The following is a 16,444-nucleotide window of genomic DNA, read 5'->3' as shown; positions in this document are numbered from 1 at the left end:
AAGAATCAATTGCACACATACAAAATGGGAGTACTGTGGAAAGGAAGCTGGGCATTATAGTGGAGAGAAAGCTAAATATGAGTCAACAGTGTAATGCTGTTGCAAAAAAAGCAAACACTGGGGTGTATGAGTAGGAGCATTGCAAGCAAGACATGAGAAGAAGTAATTCTTCCACGCTACACCACACTGATAAGGCCTTAATGGAGTACTGTGTCCCATTCTGGGCGCCACATTTCAGGAAATATATGGACAAATTGGTGAAAGTCCAGAGGAGAGCAACAAAATGATTCAAGGTCTAAAAAACATGACCTATGAGGAAAGTTTGAAAAAATTGGGTTTGTTCAGCCTGGAGAAGACTGAGCGGGGACAAGTACATAAAAGTTTGTTACAAGGAGGAGGGAGAAAAAATTGTTCTCTAATGTCTGAGGATAGGACAAGAAGCAACAGTCTTAAATTGCTGCAAGGGAGTGTAACGGGGTGCTCACTGCACCCCGCTGCATTCAGCCTCCTGGCCCCACTCCCCAGTGAGTCAGGACCATTCCAAGCCTGTGCAATACCCATGCTCTTTATTCCCGGGTCCGGTCCCCAACACCAAGCTCCAACTATTTACAGCTTATTTACAGGTTTGGCCTAGCACAGGCCTCACTGGCAACAGGGTAGTAGGTGTGCCTGGCTCCTTCTGAGCCTATTCCCCCTTCCTGGTCTCTGCCCCCCTTGTACTCCCTCCCTCCCAAGCTTTTAGCCCTTGTTAAGGAGGCTGGCAGATGTGGCCAGTTTCCAGGCCAGTCCTAGCTAGTTGCTCAGCCCCACCCCATTGCCCCTGATTGGGGCTGGAGTAGCAGGAGCTGATTAGGGATTCCTCTGCAGCACCCTGCCACAGGGCGGTTGAGGTTGGACATTAGGAAAAACTTCCTATCTGTCAGGGTGGTTAAACACTCGAACAAAGTGCCTAGGGAGGTTGTGAAATCTCCATCATTGGAGATTTTAAAGAACAGGTTAGACAAACACCTGCTAGGGACAGTCTAGTTATTACTTGGTCCTGCCTTGAGTGCAGGGGACTAGACTAGATGACAGATGTCCCTTCCAGTCCTACACTTCTATGATAGATACATCCCACTGAAAATGAATGTGAGTTGGGTACCTAACTCCTTTTTGCCTTTGAAAATCTTCTCCCTAGTGACTTATGAGGGGAGGGAGGAGGAGGGGGAACAGATCACTATGTTTAAAAAGCAATTCTGTAGTGTATGTAGTTCTTCCAAAATCAGTTTTCATATTTGACAGACAGTTGAAGAAAACCTTTTTCAGAACCAGCAGAGTCAACTATGTTAATTATGGCATACGTTGAACACAAGGGCTCAGAAGTTACTCATTGTTAATAAATAGCTTTATGATGCTCTATAGAAAGTACAGCCAATACTTAAATACATTTTTTACTTTTATTTAGAAAGCTTATGAACTAAAAGCCTTCAACATAAATCCAAACTGTATTTAAATGGCTTGCTAACTGCTTAATTGTAAGTGATTCCAACCTTGTAACTTATAGAAAATGAGGAACAGAGAGATTAAAGTTATAGAAAACAGCTTATAAAGCTAGTACAGAATTAAGGGAAGACTGAAGGAAAAAAGATGACAAGTTCATTATACAGCAGTATAATGGACTAAAAGTTTATGAAACTTCAAAAGATGGTAGAGACCTCACATAAATACCAGAAAAGATCAAAAAGGACTTTGCAAAGAGGAAATGCTACATATTATCAGAAGGAACACAGAATTGTGCAGTATTAGCCAACAAGGTTACACCACCCTAAACAGAAGTACCCCAATTTAAATATTGGCAGAGACAACAGAACAGCGTATGGCAAAACAAGAGACCCTAGAAAGGGATGTTCTGAGCAAGTGTTTATTGGCAGCATAAAATGCTGAAATTCCAAAAGCAGAAGCAGGATGCCCCATGACATTTGCATGTAGAGATAAATGGAGTTTAGGTTTTGAGAGCAATCTCACAATAAATGTGCAGTTACAAACATGAAACTAGAAAACAGATGCCTTCTTCTCTCATTGACTATAAAAGGAAATGCATATAGCAAACTAGTATTTTAAATGGACTCCAATTTATATGAAGTAAGATTTGGGTTCTGGATTAAAACACATCAGCTTTTCAAAAAGTGAAGCAGTCAGATAGCCCACATGAATAAATCAATCCTGATGCTTTCAACAAATAGCTTCTCACAAGCCAAACCATCATCTGGACAAGAAACAAGACAAAACTTTTTTTTTTTAAATAGTAGAAGAGTTGCACGTTTGAAATTTCTATTTTTTAATTCAACTGGTGCAAAAACTTAATGTACATGTTCTTACACCAATTTAACCTTTGCTTAAATCAGTTTAGGTTAATTAATCTAAACGGATTTAAGCAAAGGTTAAACTGGTGTAAGTGCATGTACATTAGGGGCCAGAACCAGTTTAGCTTCATCTATTTAAAATAGCTCTAGTTAAACTGATGCAATTTTTCTACTGCAGACTAGGCCACATAGTCTGCTGCTGAATTACTAGTAAGAGCTAAGATTGATCACAGATAAACATCTTGCTAACTTTCTGTTGATTTCTTTAGGAAGGACTACAGAAATACTAGAACACGACTACAGTAATAATACTGCTGTGAACTGAGGTTTTTACATCTGGTGATTCTCAATAGATCTACAGTGCATCTTATCTACACACCAGCTTCACTTGATAAGTAACTTTTAGACACATACATTCTTTTACCTAAATCATAATTTTATTCTAAATTAAATACTTCTCAGAGGGTACATACTTAATTATGAAAAACTTGAAAGTGACTTAGATGTTAGTGAGATATTCACCTGTAATCTACAAGTTTCACATAGCTCTCCAGAAATAATTCTGACGCAAATAATGGAGTGCAATGGACTGGAAAATCTGTTAGTTCAGCAAAACACTGCTTCTACGGAAATAGTGTTTACATGCATTGAGAAGATAGCTGAAAGAAAGAATGCATGCTAAAAGCAGATAGATCTTAGGCATTTTTCAGATAAAACATGTTTTGTGATATCACACCAAACAGAGCTTTTCAGAGCTCAGACAAGAGATAGTGAACTTAATGAGTTTTTAAGCTAAAGAATTCACTCATGTTTTAACATTTGGTTAGAGTGACAGAAGAATTTATGGCAAACTAAGATTAGAGTTACATATTACCTATGGTTACACATCATGGTGATTTTCAAGAGAAGATAGTTACAGTGTTCAACTGTTAAATGAATATGAGAAGTTGGTGATATTTCTAGTGGAGAAGGAAAAGGCCCAACTGGTAAATTAATGCTTAACTGGCAATAAATAAATCAAAATCTCACTACAGAGGTATCAGGGTAGCAGCCATGTTAGAACTGTAGATGCTTAATTCAGGTTTTTATTAGTTACTTAACAGGATATCCAAATCATTCATTTCAACTTGGTAAACACTATCATTTAGTGTAATTACCAAAAACATAATATGATGTTGAACTAATGCAACTGTGTCAAACTTCCCAATTTACATTTCTGGATACGAAGGTCTCAAAAACTTTAGGTTCATGGCACACAATTAGACTGGTTAAATTTGTATGGTTTAAAAGGCGTTTATTGATTAGATAAAAAGTAACTTTTGTATTGTATTTTCCTTGTGGCTGCTCTAGTTAGGTTACTCACACAAGCTTCTTTCAAAAGTGAGTTGTCAGAAAAGCTACTACTTTTTAATCTTCTTGGATGTATACCTTTAAACCATGTGCAACATATCGAGTTCACAGCATTACTATTTTCTTATAACATTGCCACCATGTAAGCTGCTTTTAAAAATAAATCTAATTCTAACAGAGTTGATATGTTGTTTGTCACAAAAACATTCTTCAAAGCTGAACTACTTTTTCCCTGGGGGGGGGGGACGGGGGGGACACAACTAAATGACATTTTACTGTTTGCTAACTGCAAAGCTTTGGTCCTTCTGTCTTAAAAGAACATAGTCAAGTAATTTAAACCCAAACCTGATTCACCTTAAGATAAAAAGTTATTAGCATATTTCTCCCATTCAATTGTCAAGATTAAATTACACCCTCCCACTACCCTCCGACAAGAAACCACCACTATTTTTGTAGAACCCATACAAGGACATTGTGCTTTTGCTGACTCTGCAGTAGCAGTTGAACTGTTCTAAGAGCTGTTGACACCAGATACACAAAATCCATAAATTGGGACATAAAAGTGAAAATGAGAAGCAAGTTTGCCTCTGTTTCATTAGATGAAAGGTGTGGAGAACATTTACCATGTAAGCAGAAGATCTATTCAGGTGCTGGGAAGGAAACCATTTTTTCCAAGCTTAATGGATATTACAAACAATGAAGAAAAAGAGCAGACAGTACCCATTGACCAGGTAGGAAGAGGTGTACTATACAAACACCAGCTGAAAAACTGAAGTGCTCATATTTCACATATTCCGAGACCATCTGGCAATAAAAAACACTTTGAACTTTGAAATATGCTATATTTGCATAAACATTCATGCAGCTCAAAATGGTGGCCTAGCTAAACCTTGTGGCATGTGTCCCTTGAACCTGGAGATTTAATTTTTTTTTTTTTTAAATATATATATTTCAGCTGGTTGAATGGAATTCTGATGGTTCAAGTGCAAAGCTCCTTTTGTGGCAGGCCATTGTATGTGGAAGATGATCAACTGTGAACAGACAAATTATTCCATCATAACTTACATAGAATTCTATTGTATCCTACAATCAAATTGGAAATATACACAACCAAAGAAGATCTAGTCCCCATCTGTATCTAGCTGATGACTAGACTTGGGTAAATACGCTTTCAATTATGGCAAAGTTAGAGATGAGCATACCTTAAAAAGTTCATTTTGGCACCTAGCAGTCTAAATTCTTGTTAGTATACGGGGGGGAAAAAGTGAGCTGAAATAAGAATAGGCTCTTAAATTTTCTCAATACTTTCCACTTCCAGATAAATTAGAAATGTTACAAGGTTTAGCAGTAGTTGGCTGCTTCTGTTATAACATGGGAGAGGAAAGTACTGAACATCCTAAAGTCTATAAATGATTTTGTTGAAAGGTTTTGGGTGGGTTATTTTATCCACACTGGTTTGCCCATCTGTAACCCAAATATCAATTTTATAAATTTTACAATTTATTCACAGCATAAATGTGAACATGTGATTCCTCATATAAAAATCTGCTTAAAGATAAGCAGTCACAAACCAACAAAAACTAAGTTTTAAAAATTTTCCATTATGAAATTTATTTAGAACTCAGGGAGTAAGTGTTGTATGTTTCCATTTGTCTATTATCATACCGATCTCACTATCAAGTAAATTGCACTAGCTTCCCCTCCCCTCCCCTCCTTTTATTTATAGGTTAATTTTCTTAACAGCAAGAACATTCTGCGTAGTGCATTCTCGAACACTACTGCATTTCCTGGGTGCTCAAAGCCATTTTAGCTTCAGCTTAATGTCTCATATCAACACCCAAAGCACAAAATAATGACAAGAATACAATAGCTACTGCATCTTACTGGTGAAGTTAGATTTATCATCCTCTTCTAAGAATTATTTTGGTAGTAAAAATCTCCAGCCTGCCTCTTAAAGAAAGCAACTTATTGTCACATTGTTCACCATGTTTGTTTTATGGAATCTTGTTTTGTGACATGAGAGAAGAAAGAGTATAACAGGCAATTACCAGCAGGAATTGAACAAAGGACAATTACATGTTCCATTCAAAAATGAGTTAATATCGTTGGCTTGCCAATCCTTTCCCCTTAAAATCTTAATATAAACATTGGACGTATTTAAGAAATCTATGAAAGATTCTCAAACATCTGTTTAATACCCCTTTACTTCAATGAAGAACAAAAGGGCCACCACTATTCAGCTTTTCTTGTATAAACAATGGGGAGGCAGGGGAGAGGGAAAAAAAAAAAAGAGGGAACAGAACTACCTCTTTGGTAGCCATATTTAGGAAGTTTCAAAGGCTTTGATCTAAGAGTAAATACAGAGTTTACATAACTGATCACAAACAGTGGAAAGGAGCCATTATAGCTATTATAAATCTTGTATATTAGGTCAAGTGACAGTACATTATGAATAAACTTACATTTTATATAGAACAGAAGAGGGGAGTATACATACACTAGTTAGCATTAGTTAATAACATGGCTCTTTAATTCTAATTCCACTATCAGAAGAGCTGCATTTTTATTAGACAAGTGACCTGAACATTTTAAATTGTTCAAAGGGGTGAGTTAAGTTATGACTGAAAAATAAATCAGGTACACTTGTCCATTTCTAAAAACATAGCTAAATTTTAATTAAAAAAAACAACCATAAAAATTATCCTAGATACTGTTTTCAGTCCAACGTGAATGTTTATGCCAGTTTACAAATCCTTGAAAAAGGGGATTTATAATGCAAGTACTGATATAACTGAAGTTATAACTATGCTAAAGGGACAATTACCCTGTAAGGTGATAAAGTTCAGAGGTTTAGAAATTGCAACAATAAGAGAAAGTTAGAAATGCTAAACACCTACACATTTAGCTAATATTAGCTTTTAAGTAGCATTGGCTTAAACTCCAGTATTTTAAATGATCATTGCATTAAAAGAAAGTTCTGCCACGCCTAAAGGATAAGGCATAGCCATCTACTAATTGGCATATTTATTTATTTGTCTGTTTGGGAAAAGGGCCTTATTTGTGTAAGCAGCAAAACAAATATAAACTTGAATGATTGCTATGCAACAAATCTGAAGATAATTGCCTCTGCAGTGAACTTTACAGTTCTCAACCGCACACACGCAGCATGCTATATGAAAAAAGTTACTAACTGAACTACAGGTATTAAATACTGAAAAAAGTTTTACATTTTTATTATAATTTATTTTATTTAACAATCTAAGAAGTTTGCAGCCATCAGCAGTTCCAGTGCAATTTCAGGTGCAATTGGGAATTCAGGAATCTCCGTGGAGCTGTTAGTGTAGCGAACCTTGTAGGTGAAATACATGCATACTTTGGATAGAACATGGGATGGAATCTCTCTAAAATTCACCTCATTTGTTTCATTTTCAGCAAACTGACCTGTTTAAAAAAAAGGAAGAAAGAATCAGCATCAAAATTCCCTTGATAATGAACACAATTGTATTGCATGTGTGCAAACTCATCTAGACTACTTCATGTTAGTGTAGTCCCTTGTTAGGAATTAGACATTTTCAGTGTACAAGTTGTACAGCATAGTGTGTTAAGACATGCCACAGTTACTGGAGCCAGGGACATAATTTCCATCACCTTTTGTTTAAAAATATTCTGTTTGTTTGGGTTAATGACTGCCTACAAGCAATATGTGGAACAAAGGTTTGATCCTGATCTCAGTCTATGCTAGGAGTGCTCTCTGACAGTACCATATTCAGCCCTGTAAAACCCACACTAATGTAAACACCTACAAGAAAGGTGGTCAATCAATGATGACCATGTGGCCTGGCTACTAGGGAGAGCTGTTTATTTTGTTTAAATAAACCTTTCAGGTGATTTGGAAACATCCAGTTGTACAACAGGGGCACCACATGACCCTACTTCTGTTACCATTGCACTTCCTTCCTTTGTACAGTTTGTCATTTGCTTGTTGTGTCTTGTCTTTAATTATACTGTATGCTCGTTAAGGCATGAACGGTATCTACCCTTTGGGTGTTTGCACAGCACCTACCACAATAGGGCTCCTATTATCCCTGCAGAGCCAATACAGCTTTTGAGAGTGAAACAGCTTCTATTTCCAGCTTGAGAATTGTCAGCAGATTTGATTACTAATTTCCAGCCCAAATTTCATGGGAAGAAGTAGGAAGGCAAAGCAGATTTTAACATACTTTGTAAAGCCATGCAACTTAAATAGGGAACATCCACATCAAATAAATATTCAAGTATCATTGAAACCAAGATCCATTAAATGTTTTCACTTTTCATAATCTTCTATTACATCTGAAGAGGTTTTTTTATGTGGATGGAGGAGCAGTTATTTAACTTGCTGTAACCGTGTCTTAGAGATGTTCTGTACACGTGGACCCCACTCAGAGGTGCACATGCACTTGAGATCAGAATCTTTTAAAACACTAGTGTCTGTCGGTGCTGCACATGCACCTTGTATGTTCCCATGTCATTCCTCCCAAAGGCATAAAAGACAGAGCATCTCCAATGCTATTCCCTTCTCCTTTGTCAAGATTCTGGGCTGTAAGACTCGAGCTGCAAAGAGGGTCCACATAGGAGCCACATGTACAGAACATCTCAAAGAACCAGTTGCTATAAGGCAGAAGTCCCCAAACTGTGGGGCACGCCCTGCAAGGGGAGCACTGAGCAACATTTCGGGGGCACAGGGAGGGAGCGCCACGTAGCTGTTTCTGGCCCCAGCCTCCTGCCTGGAGCTCCACGCTGGGTGCCCCAGTTGCCAGCCCCCAACCCCACTCCAGCGGTGGCCCCAGCGTTGGCCCCCAGCCTCCTTACCCCTGTCTGCATCCCCCCCCCCCCCCCCGTCAGAGCCACGGCCCCACTCCCAGGCATAGTTCTGGGGGCGGGGGGGAGGATGCAGATAGAGGAAAGGGGGGGCATGAGGTAAAAAGTTTGGTGACCACTGGAGGAATATCCTAGATCTACCATAGTTGAAATTTGCAGAGAACTCCATTCATACATTCACCAACTACTATTCAGTGGTTTCAGCCTCCAGATCTGATGCTTAGTTTGGTTGGGCAGTACTACAATCCTTATTCATATAAGCTCCTAGATTCCCTCCTCCTAAAGAAGTGGACTCCTTACTGATCAGCAAGAATGGGATCCATATGTACAAATTCTCAAAGAAGAGAGAATGCTTGGTTAATAAACAGACCTCAGTCATCATTGAAATGCTTTCCTGACTGGAAGAAAAAGGATGGGATGAATAGAATTCCTCAATAGAAGGTACTGTTCCCCTTGGGGGGGGTCACTGAAAATGAGGCGGGCTCACAGATTTTTTGTGTGACCCAGTGGATGAAAAAAATTCTTCATAAAAATCAGTACTCAGGCAGGTTTTGAAACTATGGATAGTGAAGAGATATCTAAAAGTGGCGACACTAGTTCTGGGATAAATCTGAGCTCTGCTGGATTAGTGAAGAAAGCCCTGTAAGCTTGATGGTACTGGGAGCAAAGGTTGGTGCCACAGATCTTTCCATAGTTGGTATCAAAGTGAGTGTCAGAGATGGTACTGTTTAATACAGTACCAAGAGCTGCTCCAAGAACCAGACTTATAGATTCACAGATTCTAGGACTGGAAGGGACCTCGAGAGGTCATCGAGTCCAGTCCCCTGCCCTCATGGCAGGACCAAATACTGTCTAGAGTCTAGACCATTCCTGATAGACATTTATCTAACTTACTCTTAAATATCTCCAGAAATGGAGATTCCACAACCTCCCTAGGCAATTTATTCGTGTGTAACCACCCTGACAATTAAGAACTTTTTCCTAATGTCCAACCTAGACCTCCCTTGCTGCAGTTTAAGCCCATTGCTTCGTGTTCTAGCCTTAGAGGCTAAGATGAACAAGTTTTCTCCCTCCTCCTTATGACACCCTTTTAGATACTTGAAAACTGCTATCATGTCCCCGCTCAGTCTTCTCTTTTCCAAACTAAACAAACCCAATTCTTTCAGCCTTCCTTCATAGGTCATGTTCTCAAGACCTTTAATCATTCTTGTTGCTCTTCTCTGGACCCTTTCCAATTTCTCCACATCTTTCTTGAAATGCGGTGCCCAGAACTGGACACAATACTCCAGCTGAGGCCTAACCAGCGCAGAGTAGAGCGGAAGAATGACTTCTCGTGTCTTGCTCACAACACGCCTGTTAATGCATCCCAGAATCATGTTTGCTTTTTTTGTAACTGCATCACATTGACGACTCACATTTAGCTTGCGGTCCACTAGAACCCCTAGATCCCTTTCTACCGTACTCCTTCCTAGACAGTCTCTTCCCATGGACAGGGAGAATAAGGCAATCTGAAATTCAATGTCAAAGAACTCAAAGACTGAATGTGCTCTTTGTTCCCTGAGAACCTGAAGTGACATCTTTTATGGATGGAGTACTCGCTGAATGAGGTTCTGAAGGAGATCCAGGAACAACTTTTGAGTCAGATGCTCCTCTCATGGATTTCTCCATCAGGAACCACTTTAAGTGCACCTCCTTGGCTTCGTAGTTGCATTTTGGTGGGTTTTTGTTAAAGATTTGATAGAATGGTGAATTCAAAAATGTGAATCTAATCACTAATTAGAGAACAGCCAAAGTGGTGTAACTAGCCAATATAAACCCCCTTGCAGTTTTGGATGAGGCCCAGAATCAGTCATGAGGTGACTTCCTATACCCAAATTTAAGTCTGAATGCCCTTTTGTCCCTGAAATTTAAGAGGATTCGGATGCAGTTTGGTTTAGTTTTAATATAGGTTCATATTCACAGACCATTTGCTATATCTCCAGATATAATTTGTCTATCTAGCAGTTAGAATCTTTTCACATGTAAACAGTTTTACCTTGATGATTTTTATACATAATGTGCTCAACCATGGAACCTGATTATACCATTTTTATAGAACACCCAGCTCAGGTGCCTGGACTCTTACCAGACTCTTTGTCCTTCATGGTGCTGTAGCTGTTTTTGATTTTTAATTGGCAAGCCCCGCCCACAGAGTCACAGCCATGTACTACTATTTGCAGATGTGGGACAGGCATGTATAGGCCCACCTAAAATTAAAGGAACACCCTCTCAGCTAAGGGGAGGAACCACTAAGCTCAGGCTACAAGTGAGTGCATGGGACAACAAAGGGGGGGAGGAGGGGGAGAGAAAAAAAAAAAAAAAAAAGCTACAGGAGTGAGGTCAAAGTTTGAAGAAAAAAATCAGAGAACCAGAAGGGAACACCGGACATAGAACCCCTGACAGCATCTGCTGCTCCTCAAAGGGATCTATGGAGTCAGTGGACACTCCCCAGAGGAACTCTGCCCAGAGATGTGATTGAATGAGGGACCGGAAATAGACCCCACAGTCACAGAGTGCCCCCTGCATCCAGCTTCCTCCTCCTGGAGTGACTGGTGTGCATAGATCAGGAGGTGTGGGGAAAACTGCAGCCAGAACCCTCAGTAAGAGGGGCTGCAAGATGATGCACTCTACATAGATGTGCGCCAGGGTCTCCCTCTCATCACGAAAGGGACAGGCATCAGGGGAGTTCATGAACCACACTAAGTACACGTTCATACTCGTAACTCCCAAAAAGGAGCCGCCAACAAATATATCCAGTGGGTTGTGGAACCAGAGTAGAGTACAGATTGGCTCAGAGTTCCTTGCCCTTCTCAGGTGGCAGCAGGTCTCACAATGTGGTGCTGGGGCAGGACACAAGGGCAAGAAAGTGAATGGCATGATGCACAAGTGTATACAGATGTTTTCTGGGCATAGTTTGGAAGTGGACCAGCTGGATGTCGTGGAGCTCAGGCGGTTGTCAGGGGTGGCTGTGGAGACACACACCGTAGGGGCCCAGAGAGGAGTTCTGGAGAGCCAGGAATGAGCAGGAAGCACCCTCCTGCAGGGCCAGCTTGAAGAAAGGGAGAGAAGCTGGAGGCAAGGCTGCCCTGAACTCCCCTGCTATAGCTCATGACAACAAATTAAGATAAAGGCTGTGTAACTACACCAATATTGACAAAAATCAAGAAATCATGAGTAAGCCCCAAAAATCATGAGATTAAAAAACAAAAAAACCCTCTGTTCTGTGCCAAAAAGAGATTGTGGGTTTTGTTTTTGTTTTTTAATTTTTGAACTTTTCCTGCCCAGCCCCAGTGTGCAACAATTAATGTTGCCCACTGTCCCAAGTTTATTGGGTAAGGTGATTTTTTGCCCTTGCTACAGGAGCTCTCACCTCATCATTTGCCCACCTCCTGCCCAGCAATTAGTTCTGCTCCCAGTCTCCCAAGTCAATCCTGTCCCCTGCTCCCTCATTAGTTCTGCCCATCCCCACCATCAGCACATTTCTCCAGCCTCACCTCTGCTCTTCTCCTGGGGTTCTTTACCCTTCTTTCCCAGGGCTAGGGGCGGCAGTGCTTCCAGGATTGGGGGGGCAGCTCCAAGAGCTCTTCACCACCCCACATCCCATCCCAGGCTGAGTGCTGCAAGAAGGGAGAGGGGAGGTGGGGGAAAAGCAGAGGTGCTATCCTGTCCCCATTACTCATATGAGAGGAGAGAGAAGGAGGGAGCAGAACTGCCCTGAATTGCTGGGCTCTTTAGCTCCGATGTCCAATCCCATGAGAATAGCTTACTGAGTTACTGAGGGATGGAGGCAGGGGGGAGAGTTCTGCCTGCAACAGCTCGACTGATTGTTTAGCCCCAGGAGGTGGGGAACTGGAGCAGATGACCAATCAAAAGATTCGTTTGTTAGAGGTTTAGAGCTTGGGCATCCTCACAAGATTAGGCTCCAGCCATGCCCATCACTCGCAAAAGAATCATAAGTGTTGGCAATAGTGCAGAGCCCAGCCTTCTCCAGAGCCCAGTGGTTGAGTAGGGATGGAGCAGAATCAGCACATCTGGGGCACGCTCCAAGTTTCAGACTGTACCCACCCCAGTGATATCGAATGGAATTTCAAGATGGGGATTGTAGCAATCAGTAACTGAAAGATTTTAAAACGTAGCCTTCTAATTTTAACTAATCCTCTCCCCCACATACATGCCATTTGAAGGAATGGGAGGGGGGAAATCACTAGGTTTTTGTCTGTGGAAGTAATTGTAATTGCTTGTCTTACAGTAGCACCCAAAGACTTCATATACAGTTAGCACCTGATTATATATAACTGATAATACAAGACTTGATAAAGCTGAATTGTCTAAGGCTTGGTCTACACTACCCCCCCTAATTCGAACTAAGGTACGCAACTTCAGCTACGTGAATAACGTAGCTGAAGTCTAAGTACCTTAGTTCGAACTTACCTTGGTCCACACGCGGCAGGCAGGCTCCCCCGTCGACTCCGCGGTACTCCTCTCACCGAGCTGGAGTACCGCAGTCGACGGCAAGCACTTCCGGGTTCGACTTATCGCGTCCAGACTAGACGCGATAAGTCGAACCCAGAACTTCGATTTCCAGCCGTCGAACTAGCTGGTAAGTGTAGCCAAGGCCTAAGTAGGAACAGAAACCAATCTGGACTGGGACAAGTCACTTTTCATAATAGAAATTCAACTTTTATATAACAGATTATACAAATCCAAACACTCCACAAAATAGGAAAGTGAAATAACTGAATTACAAGATGCTACTAAACTCACTGCACCTACCTGGACCACTCAACATAGCTTTTATTGTTCCTGATGTTAACGCATGCTCTCTTTTTACAATAAACTCATGACCATCAGAGGATATCAACTTCACATACATAGCATCAGGGCCCTCACACCCACCGTATGTTTTCTCTTCTCCATCTATAATAGAAAACAGATTAACTGATACTTTCAGAATATCTGGTTAGTACTTTCGTAGTATGAAGAAAGCTAGTACAACTTATGCCTTTATTACAAGCATGAAGTCTCAGTGCTCTTACCTCTGAAAGGCCAAAGAAATAAAAGACATGCAAGTTAGCAAAGGAGAGGGTGGAGAATAAGACAAGGAGGTTGTTTCTTTTAAAGTGAAAAATTCAGCAGACAGCAAAACTTAAAGCTTTGTGCCTTAGGAGCGAATTTAGTTTTAATATACTGTTACTGATCTCTCCCCTCATTCCCTTGTCCCTGGCCATTGAGTCAAAACATGATTTCAGTCATTTCTAGAAAAAGAAATAAAGTCCATTCAGGGTTATTTTTTTCCCCCTTTATATAATAAAATAAACCCTGCCACTCAAATCTGAGACTATACTTGCTGTTTGCTCTGAAGTGGCTGTTAAACATTCCGCATGAAGTCGTATTACCAGGGAAAGGTCATATTTCTAATGTTAATACATTAAAAGACAGTAATTAAGAATTTGCCAAATGAAGAAGAAACATCTCTTCCTACAGGCATTGTCTGTTGTCATGCTTTTAAGAGGGCAATTCACAGAGTAAAAAAGTCTTTGCCTGGTATTAACGCATTCATTTAAAAAGGAACTCCAGCAACTTAAAAAAGTCAGTTTGAGGAAAGTTAACTTACGTTACTTGCAGTAGTAAGTATACTGCAACAAAGAGTAAACAAAATGTTCTCTTTATTTCCAGTGTTTTCTCTACTTTGGACAGCACTTTGAACAGTTTCCTCTGTTTATGTGACCCTTTCACACAGCAGCAGGAAAATTAATTATTTAAACAATAGTAAATGTCACTGTAAAACTACAAAATTAGGCAGAGAGCTTACTGGCAGGCATAATAGCTGAAACTCCTCTCCCTCTCTTACCCCTCCCCCACCCAACCCATTAATTAGATTTCAACTTGTGTCTCTGGCAGATCCAGGGGTAAGACTGCTGAAAGAGTCAAACAAGTTTCAAAACCTGAAGTGATGATTTAAAAGAAAAAAAAAGAAAAAATAAAGGCAAAATACCACTTTAATCCAATTTAAAATTAGAAATTGTAGTCACGGTCTCTTCTCAGGTAGCATGTGTTTTTTCCACAAAAATAATATACATTTACATAAGTTACTATAGTAAATAGGATTAAAGTAACTTTATTGAGACGTTAAAGAACTGTTTATTCTACATAAGATTTCATTTTCAGGGTTGTATTAATCTACTTATTTTAATTTTTACATAACCAGTAAGATGCTAGAAACCCTCAATATCTGGGGTCAGTACAATAAGAAAAAGTCTAAGTATGATTATAAAGGAGGCTTGGTGATAAATTTACTTCCTTCCAGCAGAATCCAGAGGTGGTAAGAGAATAGAGACGTACTTTTGAAGACTGGAATTTAATCAGTAAATGTCATTTCTTCCTCCACCCAAAAACAAATCAATGATTTCTATTGTTAAGGAAACAGAGATTAAGTGTACCAATTATATACTGCACTTGTACAGATTCTTGTTAACAAATTATGTCTTGCAGTCAGTTAGGAAAATGTGGCTTACTTTCAGGATTATCAGGGTTAATCAAAATAAAATTACTGTATAATTATTAGATGAGGATTTTCCACCAGTTACTGTTAGTGCAAAAGCTCAAGTTGCTAAAAAGAAATACAGCTGGAAAGGTGTTTATCAGTGTCCATAAAAATAACTGAATCCACCCAAGCCCACGTTAAATCTGGTTATTTTCTCATTATGCAGTCATTTGAATGGAGACAGATAGGGCAGCTCCAAGCACATAAAATTGAGTTAATTATGATGAGATAGTAAGCAAAATTAATGATGTAAAGCTTAAAAATGCAACCTCCAAAATTCACAGCCCTTTCCTACTCAATTCCATTATCTAAAAGCCCAAGATGTTTCATGTTTTAAAAATGTGAAAAGCTGTTTGTTAAAAGATTAACTTACCCATTCTCTCCTTATTAAATGTTTATTGCTTTGCGACAGCAGCTTTCACAGTAAGATGGTCTGAAAACAAAAAGTATTGATACAAGTGTCAAAATTACTTTTTAGTAGTAATTTCATAAGTCAGGGTTTAAGTGACCTACTATAAAGATTGATGTTCCAGTCATAAAGAAAACTTTAATGATGATATACAAGTATTCAGTAGATTCAAGTTTCAGGATGTCCCCCCTATCCATCAGATTCTCACAAGCTTTACAAAGTGAAAGCTGAGTATATGAAAGATTTCCGGATTTTACCTTACACGTTGTAAAAATAAAAAGTTTTAAACCTTTAGCAGTCAAGGGCCTTAGAAAAGCTAGTTATAGTTTCTAGAACTTTAGGGGAGAAATCTGTGTACGCAGAATTTGCTACTATAATGGCAAAATTCCTACAAGATAAAACAGAAGAAAAATAAGCACTGTGTGTCACAGTGCAGCTAGTACTGGTGAAAGATTCAAGGCTAACAAGTGTAGAAACTGAAGCCTTTATCTGCAAAAGAATTCCAGTATGGACAACAGCAATTCAAGTTTCTTTATATTACACTGCAGTTATGCTCTGGAACAGTGGTGGACAAATTTTTTGGCCTGAGGGCCACATCTGGGTGGGGAAATTGCATATAGGGTCATGAATGTAGGGCTGGGGAGAGGGATGAAGTGTGGTGTGCAGGAAGGGGCTCAGGGCGGGGTGCAGAAGGCATGTGGCAGGGGGTTGGGCTGGGATACAGGAGGGGGTGTAGAGCACAGCAAGGGGCTCAGGGCAGGGGGCTGGGGTATGGGCTCTGGCCTGGCACCGCTTACCTGGAGCAGCTCTGGGGTGGCAGCGGCATGCAGCGGGGCTAAGTCAGGCTCCCTGCCTGTCCTGGCCCCGTGCCACTCCCAGAAGTGGCTGGCACCACATCCC

General features: G+C 40.1%; 1 protein-coding gene across 2 annotated transcripts in view; it reads right to left on the bottom strand.

Moving 5' to 3' along the window:
- Positions 1 to 1,884: 1,884 nt before the first annotated feature.
- Positions 1,885 to 16,444, bottom strand: part of ELOC (elongin C) — a 31,948-nt gene continuing 17,388 nt past the window's right edge. For both annotated transcript variants that reach the window (XM_054017536.1, XM_054017537.1), the window contains exons 2-4: positions 15,509 to 15,568; positions 13,365 to 13,508; positions 1,885 to 7,133 (exon numbers count right to left, since the gene is read on the bottom strand). In XM_054017536.1, the coding sequence (XP_053873511.1) occupies positions 6,943 to 7,133; positions 13,365 to 13,508; positions 15,509 to 15,512 (339 nt within the window). In that variant the 5' untranslated portion in view covers positions 15,513 to 15,568 and the 3' untranslated portion in view covers positions 1,885 to 6,942. The remainder of the gene's footprint in view (positions 7,134 to 13,364; positions 13,509 to 15,508; positions 15,569 to 16,444) is intronic.

Source organism: Malaclemys terrapin, chromosome 2, assembly GCF_027887155.1.
Source record: "Malaclemys terrapin pileata isolate rMalTer1 chromosome 2, rMalTer1.hap1, whole genome shotgun sequence".
In the NCBI taxonomy this organism is placed as follows: Eukaryota; Metazoa; Chordata; order Testudines; family Emydidae; genus Malaclemys; species Malaclemys terrapin.
Note: the sequence above shows the minus strand (reverse complement) of the source record. Positions and strands in the feature narration are given on the sequence as shown.